The sequence below is a fragment of the Gossypium hirsutum genome, chromosome D11 (genome assembly GCF_007990345.1).
Source record: "Gossypium hirsutum isolate 1008001.06 chromosome D11, Gossypium_hirsutum_v2.1, whole genome shotgun sequence".
NCBI lineage: Eukaryota > Viridiplantae > Streptophyta > Magnoliopsida > Malvales > Malvaceae > Gossypium > Gossypium hirsutum.
This window is the reverse complement of record NC_053447.1, coordinates 9,003,951-9,018,910: the sequence shown is the minus strand read 5'-3', so window position 1 is coordinate 9,018,910 and position 14,960 is coordinate 9,003,951. Positions and strand designations below refer to the sequence as shown.

Below are 14,960 nucleotides of genomic sequence, written 5' to 3'. Positions count from 1 at the left end.
TAACAGTAAAAGAAAAAATAATCCGTTGTCTTCAATTAATTGAGTTAAGTACCACATGAAATAGAGAAGAATAAACCATACAACCAATCTGCCTAGCAATTTAAGGTCCTACCATCTGGCAATGCCTGTACAGTATGAAAATGAATGTATGACTGCATAACTATAGACTATGAACCAGCATCCTTTACAGATGTTCAGCACTCAATCTCGTCAAGACGGCGATCCATGATATCAGAGAGTGTTTCAAGAAATGCAGCTTCACTTGTGCCTGGAAGCACAGAATCCTCTGCCTCTTGGACAATTTCCTCAATCACAGATTTCACCTTAATGTTCTCTCTGCACAATATACTTCCAATAGCAAAGGGAGTGAGCCCTCTCTCTGCACCTTTTTTGAGGAGCATGGTGGAGACGCGGAAAGTACGTGCACATTTAGGCGACATATCCCATCCAAGAAATTTCAAAAGAGCAATATCTTCTTCAGCGTCAAGGGATTTTATATAATCAATTATCTCAGAAGAGTAAGATTGGCGAGATTGAGGCCAATACAGCCATTCAAATGTGCAATCTTCAAACTACAGAAATAGAAAATATAAAGAATCATTAGGCTTTAATATATAAAAAGCGATTAATCTTTAAATACGGAAAAAGACAATGAAAAATATAATAATTATAATTGAAAAGACCAAAAACAAATTCAATGTCGTGAAAGAAAAAAAGACAAGGGCAGTGACACTCTCATAAGCACTGCCTAAGACAACAACAACCCAGAAAACATAGAATAAGGCAGGCGGCACCACTCAGCTTGCTAGACAGTTTAAATTAACTGTATCAATATGAAAATTTTTGCAGTGAATTAGAGTCTCTTGATTCAATTGGACCTAATACGAGTTCATTAACCTTCTAATCGTGATTGTATAATATGGCTCATGTTAAGTTCACAATTGGAATTCAAATCACCCCAAGCGTGATGTTTAGCATTTATAACCAAATGGACGAACCTAGACTAAAAATAACAAGGGCTAGGTTAAGTAAAATATAACAGAACATAAAATGCTAAAATGAAGTTGCAGTAAACTAAGAGATCAGTACTCACACTTTCAGGCAAACAATAGCCATGATCAATCGGAATCAATAATATCTGCCCATCTTCATCCTTGTTCAATAAAATGTTCCCAGCATGCCGATCTACATTAGCCAATCTTATATCCAAAACAGAGATTTTGTGTACTTGGTCAACAGGGAAAGACCCAGGACCAATATCCTCACAACTTCCAGTATTCTCCACAAACAACTGCAATGAACCAATCTTAACTGTTGTTAAATCATCAGGATTGTTAAAGCAGCTATGCAAACACTTGATCATAGCAGTAGGAGGAACTCCAGCAAAACCCTTCTCATCACCATATATCTTGCCCTGTTCATTCTTATAAAGATCCAAAATATAAGCTGCAACTTCCCTGAATGCTCCTTCTCCAACTCTTGTACCTTTCTTCAACCCTACACCATCGGTTGAAACTGGTAAGTTTCGAGGATTGTTAACAGCTAAAGGCTCCTCATCAATTGGTTTAAAAACAGAAACAAATTTCTGACCCAAAGAATCTTGCATGAAATAAACTCCTCCAGTACCCTCCACCGATCTAATTGGAATTTTACCATTATCCAATCCATCAAAGGTCAAATCAATCATATCCACTATGACTGAAGATAATTCAACCTTGGGATTAACAATAACTGGTTCGAGTAAAAAATCCCTATCAAGAGGCTTTTTTGGTACCTCCTCTCTACCAACATCATAGCCACTCCAACTCTCTTCGCCACCAAGATCATATTGTTTACTGTTTTCCTTCTTACCTCCATCAAAATCTTGCTTGTCTTTCAATTCTGGTGCCACAACAGACAACTCAAAATTCTTAGCAATGGGCTTAGCCCTAACTTTGGCAGACTTTCGAACTAATAAATGCAATACTGCATCATTGTGCTTACATATATCATCAATACGCCTCTGATCCTCCAAACACTCCCCATCACAAACAACTTCTTGCTCATCAAGATCAGTAAACCCTTTCTCTCTCCTAGCAATCTGCTGTTTCACGTAACTAACATCCCGTCCTCGTTCCACATGAAATGTAAATTCTTTGCCAGAAGTAGTCTTAACAGTAATGACCTGAAGATCAGAAAGCCTAAGAACCAAATGCAGAACATTCCCATCATTGACTCCATAGTCACGAATAAGGGAATTACTCCGAGCCAGCTCCCGGCCACTACAAACCAACTTCTGATTCTTTACAACAAACCCTTTACAGGTTTGAATTCGTAGCTTCAAGGACTCAATAGAATCTGATTCCAAAACCCGCATTGGAATCATCGATCCACAAAGGGCCAAATATATCCAAATTGATTCGTTTTCACAAAACCCAATTCAGGATTCATGTGATCAGGAGGAACCAAAGGTTCATTTCGAATACTAACAACGGCAAGACCAGCAGACGACATTTTTGACAGTGGGACTTTGAAGAACAAAGTGTTTTCAACCCTCTAAAACAAGAATTCTAAAAATTTAAGCTAACCTGTACAAATTCACAATAATATCCCATCCTTTTTACAATTTAACAGTTCCATACAACCAAAAAGAAATCCCACTCCAGAGCTAAAGACAAAACCTCTAGGCCGGAGAAACCGAAACCCTAGGAAGCACAGGAAAAAGTATTTACGAATCACGCAGCTCAATCATCTTGATTTGTAAGACTAAGGTTTAAGATTGACTGTAAGGAAATTATTAACTATTATGAAAGGGAGGATTCTTACCAGAAGATAGAACCGAGGAGAGGGGAAGCAAGTATTTGAAGCTTAAAAAAAAGACAAAGGAATTAACACTTTTGCTCCATTCTTCTCTTTCTGGGATGGTGGTTACTTAGGTTGCGGAAGGAAAGACGGAAAAGGATGAGAGAAGAGTAAGACGTTTGCATACGGCGCCGTTTAGAAGGGTAGTGACTCGATGACTTTTAGGCAATTTTTGTATACCGTATACAAATATTTAAGTGCAAGAAAGGCAAAGTAGGCAAATGCTTTTTGGTATTTCTTAGGCTCCACGTCTATAAACTCTTTTCCCAATTCAGTTTAATTTCGATGAGTATAATAATATTTTTTTTATAAATTAACAAAACATAAATAAATAGCTGTAGGTTTTCAAAAGAAAAGTATCCAAACCCCTTCACCCGCTTAAATTAATTGTAAATAAAAAGACAAAACTAATTCCCTCAACTTTTTTTTTTAAATATGACTACTTATATTTTCTTTTATTTTTTTAGAATTTTCCTACGAATACATATTAAATATTAAATTTGAGATGAATTCTTTTTTTTTAGTTTTTTACTTTTATATTTTAATCAATTTGTTTTTTATTAGAATCTTTTAAATTATGATAATGAATTCATTTTACACAAAAAATATTTAATTTTAATTGAAGTCAAATAAAATCTAATAATTAAAAATATAAGTATAAATAAATATTATTTTTTATACAATATCTACTTCTAGTACTAACCCTAAACTTTTAAATCATGTATTCTCCTTATAATTGCAATAATAATGGTATCTTGAGAATAAATAATAATAGTATACTTATATTTTTATTTTTTTTAAAATTGGTAAATAAATCTTAAAGGATTTATGATATTTTTTCCGATCTGAAAAGGGATAAGCGGATATAGTTAAACTTTGGGTGTAAATGAGACGTCGGTGTTTGCAACCTACTCGAGTTTGACTCGAAAAAATTTGAACTCAATTCGATAGTTATTGAGTCGAGCTCGAGCTCGAGTGTTCGATTGAGCCGAATTCAAACTTAGTAATACTTGACTCAAACTACTTGCGAGCCTTATCGAGCTTTTCATATTTTTATATTATTAAATTATGTCATTTTCCTTAATATATATTATTAACCCTAAACTTAATTATTATTAAGCTGAACTCAAACTTGAGTATAAAAATTGATAAACAAGCTTAATCGAGCTTGAATAATTTAATTATATATCTAACCGAATTCGAGCTTAAAAATATATATTCGATCGAGTAGTAGCCAATTATCGTTAAACTCGAAGTCCGGCTATTTGTGTTGAGCACGATTGATTACACCCTAATTGAAGCATAGGAATTCACTAAATCTAAGGAAATAAAGGTGATTTATTATCGAGCATAGTGATATTGTGGGAATATTCGATTTTGTTGAAGGCATAACTAAGAAGTTGAAAGTTTATTTATTTATGGGTAAACTACTTAATTGATAATTCAACTTTTTGAATGCTTATATTTTAATCACCTAAAAAACAGTATTTACAATTAATCATTATTGAGAGAAAAAAATTATTTTAATCACCCAAAAATAAAATCCATCAGTACACATCCTACATCTATCATATTTTTACTATTTTCTAACCCCCACCGTTCATCTTCCTTTCCTCTCAAACCTATAACCAAATCAACTATAATTTTCATGCAAGAAAGGGAAGAGGCTATATATTTGGTTTAACTACACACTAACACCCACGCTGACACTTTACGAACAATAATTTGTCATCTTCCATTAAACCCTCTAATTTTTTCACTATCTTCATTTCATTTGCTTTGCTTTCATCTCTCTTCCATAAATCATTTTCTGTTTGTCAAAGCTTAAAAAGGATTGGTAACACTTACAACAGGGTTTTCTTTTTAACTATTCTCAATACATATAACGAGTGTGATTATATACATGTTAATATAGTACAAAAGAGCTAGCTAGCCTTATGATGGCCTCATAGCAGGACTTTGCGTTTATGGAGTATGCATATTTATACCGCTAAAAGATTTGGTTGAAACATGAAAAAGCATAGTTACGATAAACTATGATCATTGGGATTGTTGGCATGAACCTTCTTTTCGGTTTGGCTTTGGAAAGATAAGAAAGTTGTATGGCAAGTGAGGCACCAAGCTGGGGTGATCAATGGGGTTTTGAAGGGATTGGTTCCATGAAAGATGAGGATGCTGCAACTGCGAAGAAAGAGATGGCAGCAAGAAATCCCAAGGAAAATGTGGGTTTCATAAAGCCAAGACAACGGCATTCATGGGAGCCAAGAAACTCAAGCTTGGGGCATCCAAAGCCATAACATGGGTCAAGAATAAATCCCAAAAAAGAAACTCCAAATGCCACCGGAACATAGTTTTTCTTTTTTATAAAACAACAGTGATGGTGGAGGCCTGTAACGACGGGCCTAGATGGGGCGATGCTAGGAGGATAGGATATGGGGTGGAAAAGCAGTGGCGCAATGATCTGTTGGGTATTGGATGGAGCAAGAGATGGTCAGAACTCAGAAGGAGTAATTGGATGGTGCAGCTGAGGAAGAAAGTCCGTGTAATAAACAAGGATGAAGATGGTGACGAAGGATTTTGATTGGTGGACAAAAGTGTTTTACTTAGGTCAACGGGAAATTTTGACCAAAAAATATGTTAAATTGAAATTTTTTTTAACTTGAGGAATTTAACGTTTAAAATGAAATTTTTCTTTGATTAAATTACAAATATTTTAATTTAAAGGAACAAAATAAAACCACATGGAAACTAGGGGTGGGTTTGGATGGGCGATTAGGTGCGGTGCGGTGCGGTGCGTTGCGTTTAGTTTACTTTTTGTCTCACGTTACAGTATCGCTACAGTATCTAATCTCACCACCACTACTGTTTTTACACTAACCGCAAGTAAATACACTGTCCATCAAACTCAGCCTACGTACCCTTTATGGCATTTAGTTTAAGGTACAAGTAATTGGTGCGAAATTGGCAAGGTTCCTTTCCCCATCCCATCAAGTCATTGATGACTTAAAATGAGGTGTCGACCTAACAATTACTTTGTCCCCAGATTCTGCCACTATATTAATAAAAATTAGGTTTTGTTGAATCATCGGTTCTTTTTTTTTTATCGAATCAAGTCGGCCTTTCATTAAAAGCTTTTTTTTTTTTTGGAACCAATCAATAGTTATCTCTAGTGATTTTTATTTATATCAAAATTATAAATTTAATATTAAATAATAATAATAACAAATTATTATTCAATATTATATTTTCTCCCTCCCTCTCCCCCTTCTCTCATCATCTTCTTCCTTTCTAATTCTCCATTTTCATATGATATTAGCGGTTGAAGGGCATTGTTCTAAAACAACGTGATAACCATCTCCGACGTGATCCATTCCCAGGGTCAAGAGTTGCCAAAACAGCCCACCAGCACATGATCCCCTACCGCTAGCGCTGCCGTAGATGGAGGTGTAAATCCGCCGGAAATAGTTGTTTCTCTTCTCTAAGCTGTACCCTGGCAACTTGGAAGTCTTGCCAAACTCCGCTATCTATGAGAAGTGGTTTTTCAGTACTGAATTGGAATCGAAAATATGGGCTTGGATCCATTTGTCAACAAAAGCAAGCTGGCCTCATTACTTGAGTTTGTTGATGGTAATCTGTAGTTAGATTAGTGAAAAATGAAAACCAATTTCCTCTACTAAGGCTTCATGGCAGGTCTAATTGTAGTTTTGGTCCCTAAAGTTTAGGATTTAATTTCTCTATCTTCATTTGATATATTTTGGTAGTTCCAAATTATTAACGGGTTGATAAAAAAAATTTACTCTTATTGGATCACACAATCAGAGAAGATGTAACCAACAATAAATTTACTATATTATTATTTAGAGGATTGAACTGATTGGTGACGGTACATGTCAATATTTGCTTGGTTTTTATGAACCAGCAAGATTTGATAATGTTGTGGTTTTAAAAACATTTATAAAAATGGCTCAATGTTTTCCATTCTCTGAACAAACTTGTCACACTAGCGGTATCTTAGTACCGCCTTGATCGCCCGTAATTAATCATGTTGGAACACCCTTACTTTTTGGCTGCTGCCGCCCTTAATTTGTTTAAGGACTGATTGTTGATGATTATTCAATACGTAATACAGGTGTTCAAGACAAGTGAGGAAATAGTGATTGAGGCCACCAATAAGGGGAATATTGCTCGTTCATTAATGTCTCCTCCCCTGCAGGGAGAAAAACAGAATAGGATGGGTTAGTGTTTGTTGATACAAGATTTGGGTTTGAGGGTCTTGGGAGGGTGGAAATCGCATGATTGAGGAGTCTCGAAAGTGTGGTCAAAAGGATGAATAAACCTTTAACTTCTTGGATAAGGAGATAGATCTCCGACAAGTCCATTAGATCAACAAAGATGGGGTTTTCCCGTAAAGAGATTTTTATTCTTATACCTTCAAAAATGTAAATAAAAGAGATGTTTGGTAAACCCACCTTAAGGTGACTAAGAGATAAGATATTTATGTATAGCATTGTTACTTATGTCTCTTCATATGCTGAAAAATAACATTCCTTTTGCAATGCATGCTTAATTGTTATGCGAGGGTGATGAGAGGCAGATACTTCTTATCGCTAATACCTATGTGTCTGCTGGGGATGAGCTAACCTAAGATTTCATTGTGGATTCCTCTTTTCTCACTCCTAGTTGGGTTGATATAAATAGGCATATGTCTGAATGATAGATATGACTATTTGTTTAATTCGGATGAGTAAAGCTCCCAAATGTTGAAAATATATGAATTAAGTTTGATACTCTATACTCCCATTTATTTATAGAAGAAGCACTAGAAAGCTATTAACTAAAACAGATGAGAAATCTCAACATCCACCATAGGGCATGTACTTCTTTCGTTTTTACCTCGTGATTTTTTTAAAGAAAATATATATTATACTTTCTGATTCTCTTTCAAAATTCATCATTTTACCTTTTTTGGAATTGCTCATTTTTAGTTCCAACATTTTATCATTTTCCAATAACCTGATTACATGGCTTCATCTCTATTAACACATCAATCTTTTTAGTGATTGGACAATTACATGCTGGAATACTGATATGTCACATAATTTTAATTAAATAACATTAAAAAAAAAACCAAAGAAACCTTCGACGGAAGAGAGAATAAAAATTGAACTTACTTCTGCATACGGAAACCGTTTAAAACCCTTTCAATCAACCCATCAATTTTCTGTCGCCGGTGTTGGTTTTTTTAGTTGCATGAACGACATTCTCTTCTCTACTCTACTGCAATCCCTATTACTGGGTTATCAAAAAAGAGAAATTTCTTTGAAAATTAAAACTTAATTTAGTAAAGAAACATGGAACAGGTGTACCTCCAGAAGCTAAAATTACATGAATTGGATGAAATTTGAAGGTAAAAGTGTCTAACCTTCAGTGATTTTAGAAATGGGTATTTAATTAGACATTCCCATGAAATTAAATTTGACGGAAATTATTCTACTTCTTTAACAAAAACAAGCAAACAAGATAATATAGATGAAGCATAGACAGAAATAAATCAAAAAGAAAAGGTTGAAAAATTACAAAAAAAAAAGACAGCATTTTGGGTTTTTTTAGATTAGGGGTTTTATTTGATTTTTTTACCAATGTTATTTAATTGAAATTACTAAATTCAAACCTTTAACACAATAAAATTAAAAATCACGAAAAGTATTAAGCTTGAGACAAAAGAAAAAAAATGAATAATCCCAATTCATTCCATTTTCAGAACTGAAGCTCAATCATTTGCCTCATCACAAAGTCAAGTAGGATGGGAAAATATCGCAGTGATTTCCTCATCATACATAGAAACAAAAGATTACCAACAAATGGTCCTCAGATTCTTCAAATAACAATAAGGTCTCATACCCACAATCTGAAAAGTTACAACTAAGCAGTTGGCTACTTTCCTGTTTTCTTGACTGCTATTTGATTGATCACAAGTTAAAAATTACACTGCTTAGATGTTGAAATATGTTAACAATTCAAATTTCAAAATGCCTACTAAATAGATGTCAAATCTTGTTCTTATTCCTAACAATTTCAAGAAGGGACGTTACTAACCTTTATCTAGGATTTATCTTCATCAGACGGAGAGCACGGCTGTTCGGGGACAGAATCAACAAAAAATTCCTCCACTGAAACAAGTTAAATACATCAGTGAATTATCAAACCCACATTAACATACCGAGTATATCCCAATGGGGAAATGTCAGCAACCAAAGTATTTCAAAATGTAACATTCATGCCATTTTGTGGATTTGGCCACCTATTACTAGAATTCCAAACCCTTGACATGAATATCAATTCAAGGGATAAATCCCAACATTTTACAAACTTTAATTGAATTTGCAACATGATATGGAACACCGATTTAATGCAATTTTATACGTGAAATTTTTATTTTCATTCAATTGTACTTATGAAACTATAAAGGGAAAGGCCTCAAACACTCATTCAGTAATGAATGCCTCGATATTCTCTTTTTTTTTAATTTTCACTAAGAGCAAGATGAAGCATTATTAAACAAAGAAATTAGAAAGCATTATTATATAAATTTAAACCTGAACAGACACCAACACAATTAAATAAATAAATTTTCAATTATTTTCATTTTAAATAAATATAATTATTTGTGTAAGCAATAATTAAACACATATTTGAGCCATGTAGATAATATTGTTGGTGGCAGGTGAAAATTGATCAAATCAAAGCCTCGTGCATACGGTAGCACTTGCACCAATCAAAGTATCCTTATTGCATTGCCCATTAGATTCATGTTCATGTATAATTTTGAGATTTAACTAATTCAACCATAACTGAGTGCACGAAAGGTCTCGTAAAATCCTACCGATGTCAGTTAAAGCATCCCACTTCAGTTAATACATCAAATCAGCATCATAATGTTTTGATTTAAGCTACATCAATATCCTCTAATGATTCAAAATAGACATCAACGTAAACATTAGCATGCAACCTCATTACCTATATTCTCTTGATCCGAAGAATCAAGCAAAATTTCTGAATCAGAGGGAAGAAAAGGAGAACCAGGGTAATTCCCAAGGGCACCTAGATCTGTAACGATTCCACTTTGTGAGAACAAGATCAATTAAGAAACACTTCAAATGGAACAATAAAGTAATAAACATGGTTGATTCCTGGAGTGATGGTTCCCAAGGAGAACAATAAAGCATGCACAAATTATTAAGAGCAAAAAACAATTACAAAAGCACAAGTCTTCAGATATGTGTTTGTGTGTGTGTGTGTGTGTGTGTGTAAGAGAGAGAGAGATGATAAACAATTTAAATACAAAATTTTAACTGGATATCTTAGCATAGGCATCATAGCCACAGCTTACCTCCCAAGTTTGACAAGTCTGCAGTCAGATCTGTGAGACTGAAATTCCACTGAATCTGATCAAGTGGTCTAAAGGAATCTCTAGAATTCCCAGCTTCATTATCCTGTCCCAGCTGCAATCCTACTGAACTTGCCACATCTGTTGTGAAGGCTGAATCAAGTGCTGATGTGTCTACTCCCATCCCTGACATATCTGATGCACTGAAGGGAAAACTCCCACTGGATGCCACTGAAGTACAGCTCAAAGGCATCTCTGACATAGATGACATGGCAGTGGTTGGTGGAACTGCAGGCATTACATCACTGGCATTGCTGTCCATCACCATGCTAGAATAAGAATATTAGTCATCATTAGCATAATCATTAAACATAATTTTGGTTTATAAAATTACGAAAATCTAGAAATTATGTGACAAGGAATTAATATCTAAACATTTAAGAATGCAGTAGCAGTAAAAGTTATTCATGTAGCTAAAATAAAACAGTTCAGGATTACAGTTTAATAGAACAGAGTTGGTGCAATATAACCTTAAATCAATCATGCATATTGTGCAAATTTGATCAAGTAGTTCCTGAACATCTCAAACAGAAAAAGGCTAAAGAAAGAACACATAATAATCAAATCATAAATTTCTTTTTCTTTTTTAAAGATCAAATCATAAATTATGCAAGTTATTTTTAAAGAAGCTGCATAATTTATAATATGAGATCATGAAAGTACACCTTCACATTTACCAACAAGTAAATATTTGTATATCTAGTAGCCAATTAATAGTGTAGATAAAAAAAAAGACTGTTAAGTTCTCACTCATTCCCAGAATTCATCCGCATAGGTTGAAAGTTGCTGGGAGCAGGGACTCCATTGACAACATGACAGCTTGATATACCCATGGAGTCCATATGAGGTTGCCCTGCAGCTGGAAATTGAGGTTGTTGCAGCACAGGGTATCCCATTGGTAAATTGTTAACTGCACTGCAAAAAATGGCGTTGAATAACCACAACAGTGACATAAAACATGACCAAATAATCAGAACTCCTACAATCATTGTTACTCTGACTCTCTTCATTGAGGTACCAGTGTCAGGCACATAATCGGACAAGGATGTGAGGATATGGTCCCCAAAGATCCTCCAAATACATAGAAAAACTTGGAAAAAAAAATTAAACATACACAAATACAACACACCGTATCCAGGAAACATAGCTTCTAATAAAATTTCTGCCTCAAAACATATCTCGAGACAGATCCCAAATGAAATTTGTGATAAGGTTTAGTTATCCATCCCTCTCACAGTTGTTTCTCTTCTTCCAGTTGAGAAAAGAACTGAAACTTGCTATGTTGAAAGCAGTCAAGCAAACAGCTAACAGACCCCATATCAAGTAAGAAATTACAAACCACGATTAAAAATATTTTAAACATGGGGATCCCTGTCAAAAGTGTAACACAGGGATCCTTTTCCTTATGTTGTAAATTTGAAAAGGGGAATGTGATCACTAGTTTCGAAATTATCAGTATCAAGTGAAAACCACAATACAGTCCCAGAAATTTTGTCATGTTTAAAGAAAATCCTATAGCAATACTGATACTCTTAAAATTTATTAACCATCTATGGCTATTCCAAGCCAATCTTGATTCTATGATTCAGTAAGTAAGACCAGCAGCACCATGTCTAACTTAAAATCGTGATCACTTTAGAATATAACTAAAATAATCAAAGGCTTGCAACCATTTTTATTTAGTCAGAACCTACCGGGCATGGGATGGATCCCATTTTGTATTGGGGCCAGAGGAACCTTTGGAGGCACAGGATATTTCATCATATGATATTGACACTCAAGCAAATGGTTGAATAAAAGGATTTGCTTCTTTAACTTCAGCCTTATATAATAAGCCCTGAAAAAGTCAGCATTTTCCTCTTCCAGCTTCTGCCATACTGAATAAACAAGAATAGCAAAGAGAACAGAGTGAGGATCCCACCTCTAACACAGTTGAACAAGAAACATACTTGATTGGTGGGTTAAACTTCACAAGTTCAAAGATATTATTAAAGCAGACTGGTTTTCATTTCCCTTTTATGACATCTACTTTATCACATGCATATGCAATGCACTCTATTGAAATTCCAGATAACAGAAACACATATTTGGACTAACAAAACAATTTCAGGAAGCATACCTAAAGTTGTGAATCCTGGGTCTATCCTCGCTCGAGTCAAGAGGGTTTTGACAACCTCATCTCTGTTCATATAGAGTTGTAAACATCGTTCAATTAAATTCTGGACCTGGACAACCAGTTTATATAAACTGTGAATCGCTAATTAAAAAAACAGATAGATAGAAGTCCCTTGACCAAAAAGAAAAGGGGATAAATGAGTGACATATAAAAGGAACAGGTTTCTTACAAGTTCTATATCTTGGCGTGAAACTTTTTTGCCATCATTGCTTGAAGTAGACAAAGAGCCAGAATCTGCTAAGGGGCCATCTGCTGTTTGACTGTTTTGTGGTTCTGTTTTTGGTTCATGTGAAGCTTGAGTTGAGGGTTTTTTATCTTGTGTGCTCTGTGATCAAATAAAATCAATCATCAAGGTAGTGTAAAGGAAGAAATGATAAGAAAGTTCAAGCCAAAAAACAAACAAAAAGCCAGTAAAGAGGGAACAGTTCTTTTATATGTGAACTTGGGAGTAATGACCACTTGCAACTTGACACAGTGGCTACTTAGCTGACACCAAAGAGAGCAATTATATAAAATATAATTACTTATTAAAAGAGGGAAACACCTGTATGTTCTTCATTACTACTAAACGCCAACTGCCTGCATCTATTTGCTCAGCGCAGAGCCTCACACTCTCCACCGAAGGTCACATAATTCACCAACATCAAATGCTAGCATTTGAGAATATCATGTCCTACCTGGGAACAAATTTACAAACAGAAGGCTGTGAGCCAAGCGCCGTAGAGAGAAGAATGGCTCTTGATTAAATGTTTTGAAGTATAAATCAATCTTTAGCAGAGAAAAGCCAAAACTTATGTTAAAAAATGGAACAGAAATATACCCCAATGGGCACTTACTGGCATTAGAATCTTTTACCAAAACAAAGAAATATACCATGTTTAGCTATTCACAAGTTCTCCAACTAAGTTCCCAACATTAAACAAGTTCATCTCTTCTCAAATCCAAGCAATCACGTTGATCAAATCAATTGTTATATTAGATAAGAATTAATTCCAAAAGCATCTTACTAACTACTTCCAAACCACAAAGCAAAGACACCAAAAATGAAAAGAACCAATCAGGTTTTCATTACTTAAGTATCATTATTAATAAATAAAACTCTTTGCTTCTTATTTTTCTCGCGATTCTCGAATGCAAAGTATGCAACAAGCAGAATCAATTCCACATTTTACTAAAAGAAGAAAAAGGACTTCAGCCTTTAATATAATCAAACAGATCTAAGATTAATTACATAAACTGAGCAAAGTTGGAATCTGCACATTTAATCTATTTGATTTTTCTAAGAAGAAAGGCCTTGCTGAATATCAATTTGAAAGTAGCATTTTCAAATCAAACCTTCCCCTTTAGTTAACAAATAGCTAGTAAAATACAGTCAATTTCAGCAAATAAAGCAAAATCTCTGGAAATTTTTATGGCAATAAACTACAATTAACAAGTATAATTATGAAGACAAACCAGAAATTGTAATTTAGTAGAAGCTGTAGGACTAAAATTTACCTTACAACCAAAGTTGCCAACTCTTGAAAACACGGCAAAACAAAGAAAATCAATTTTTTTATTTCAACAAATTCAGAGATCCAATTGAAGATTTAAGAAATACAGAAGGAAAAAAACTTTACAAAAATTTACTGTATAAGCTGAGAAGAGTTACATAAACAGTAACTTTAAGGATTATAAAAGAGAATATTCTCGATTGAAACTGAAATGTAAAGATATTTACAGAAAAATAAAATGAAGAATTGAAGAATTCTCTTTTTAAAATTATAAAAATAATAATACTAATAAAGGCTGGAGAAGAAGTGAAGTTCTAAGGAAGATTTGAGTGGAGATTTTTAGGGTTTATCATGACTACTATGATTATTGTTAGTGAACTGATGATGAGAGCTAAAGCGGAATGGAGAAAAATGCAGAGAAAAACCAGAGGGAAATAAAAATGGGGGGAATCTCACCCAACTTTGGCATTTTATAGTTTTGATTTTTCTGATATTAAAAAACGTCAAATTTGGGAGAAAATCAGAAAATGACGGTTGGGACAAAAATAAAAAAGGAAAAATTACTTATTTATAGGATTTGGTGAAAAAAAAGGGTAACTTTTGAAATTCTGACACGGCTTCAACGGCTCAAGCCTCGGCTTAGGCAGAGGATCTTTACTAATCACGGTTCACGAGGCTGCCGTGATATAAGTATCTGAACCACAAACCCTTCTTTTTTGTTTTCTTTTTAGTGATTGTAAAATGTTTTAGCTCTTTTGGTTTTCGTTCATTACCTATCTTCCTTATTATTATTATGTAAATTTGTACTCATTATTTATGTACTTTTGGTGATAGAGTGGGATGATGATTGTTGTTTTATAGAATCAAAATCACTTAATAATTAATAGTGAATTTAAATGGGTGGTGCGTTTACATACAGTTAGTATAAAAATAATAGTAATTATGAGATTAGATACTATAACAATATTATAAAGCACAAATTTTGCCCGGGCCTAATAAACTC

At 34.2% G+C, this 14,960-nt stretch overlaps 2 protein-coding genes and 1 long non-coding RNA gene across 3 annotated transcripts; 1 reads left to right on the top strand and 2 right to left on the bottom strand.

Moving 5' to 3' along the window:
* Window positions 1-6: 6 nt before the first annotated feature.
* On the bottom strand, window positions 7-3,012 carry LOC107923874 (phosphatidylinositol 4-kinase gamma 4). The gene is given in 3 exon segments (XM_016854041.2): window positions 7-572; window positions 1,094-2,418; window positions 2,421-3,012. Coding segments are annotated over 3 exon segments (1,776 nt in total). The 5' UTR covers window positions 2,494-3,012; the 3' UTR covers window positions 7-194.
* A 2,615-nt stretch (window positions 3,013-5,627) lies between these two features.
* On the top strand, window positions 5,628-7,358 carry LOC121223711 (uncharacterized). Its single transcript, XR_005921046.1, has 2 exons — window positions 5,628-6,468; window positions 6,971-7,358. It is a non-coding gene; the product is annotated as an uncharacterized lncRNA (long non-coding RNA).
* LOC107924334 (uncharacterized) lies at window positions 6,669-14,419 on the bottom strand. The gene is made up of 11 exons (XM_041105933.1): window positions 13,962-14,419; window positions 13,009-13,141; window positions 12,634-12,789; window positions 12,408-12,513; window positions 11,983-12,165; window positions 11,039-11,198; window positions 10,232-10,557; window positions 9,859-9,948; window positions 8,938-9,011; window positions 8,013-8,133; window positions 6,669-7,048 (listed from the first exon to the last, which is right to left on the bottom strand). The coding sequence occupies exons 2-9, from the start codon at window positions 13,021-13,023 to the stop codon at window positions 8,944-8,946; spliced, it is 1,104 nt and encodes a 367-aa protein (XP_040961867.1). The 5' UTR covers window positions 13,024-13,141; window positions 13,962-14,419; the 3' UTR covers window positions 6,669-7,048; window positions 8,013-8,133; window positions 8,938-8,943.
* Between the last annotated feature and the right edge of the window lie 541 nt (window positions 14,420-14,960).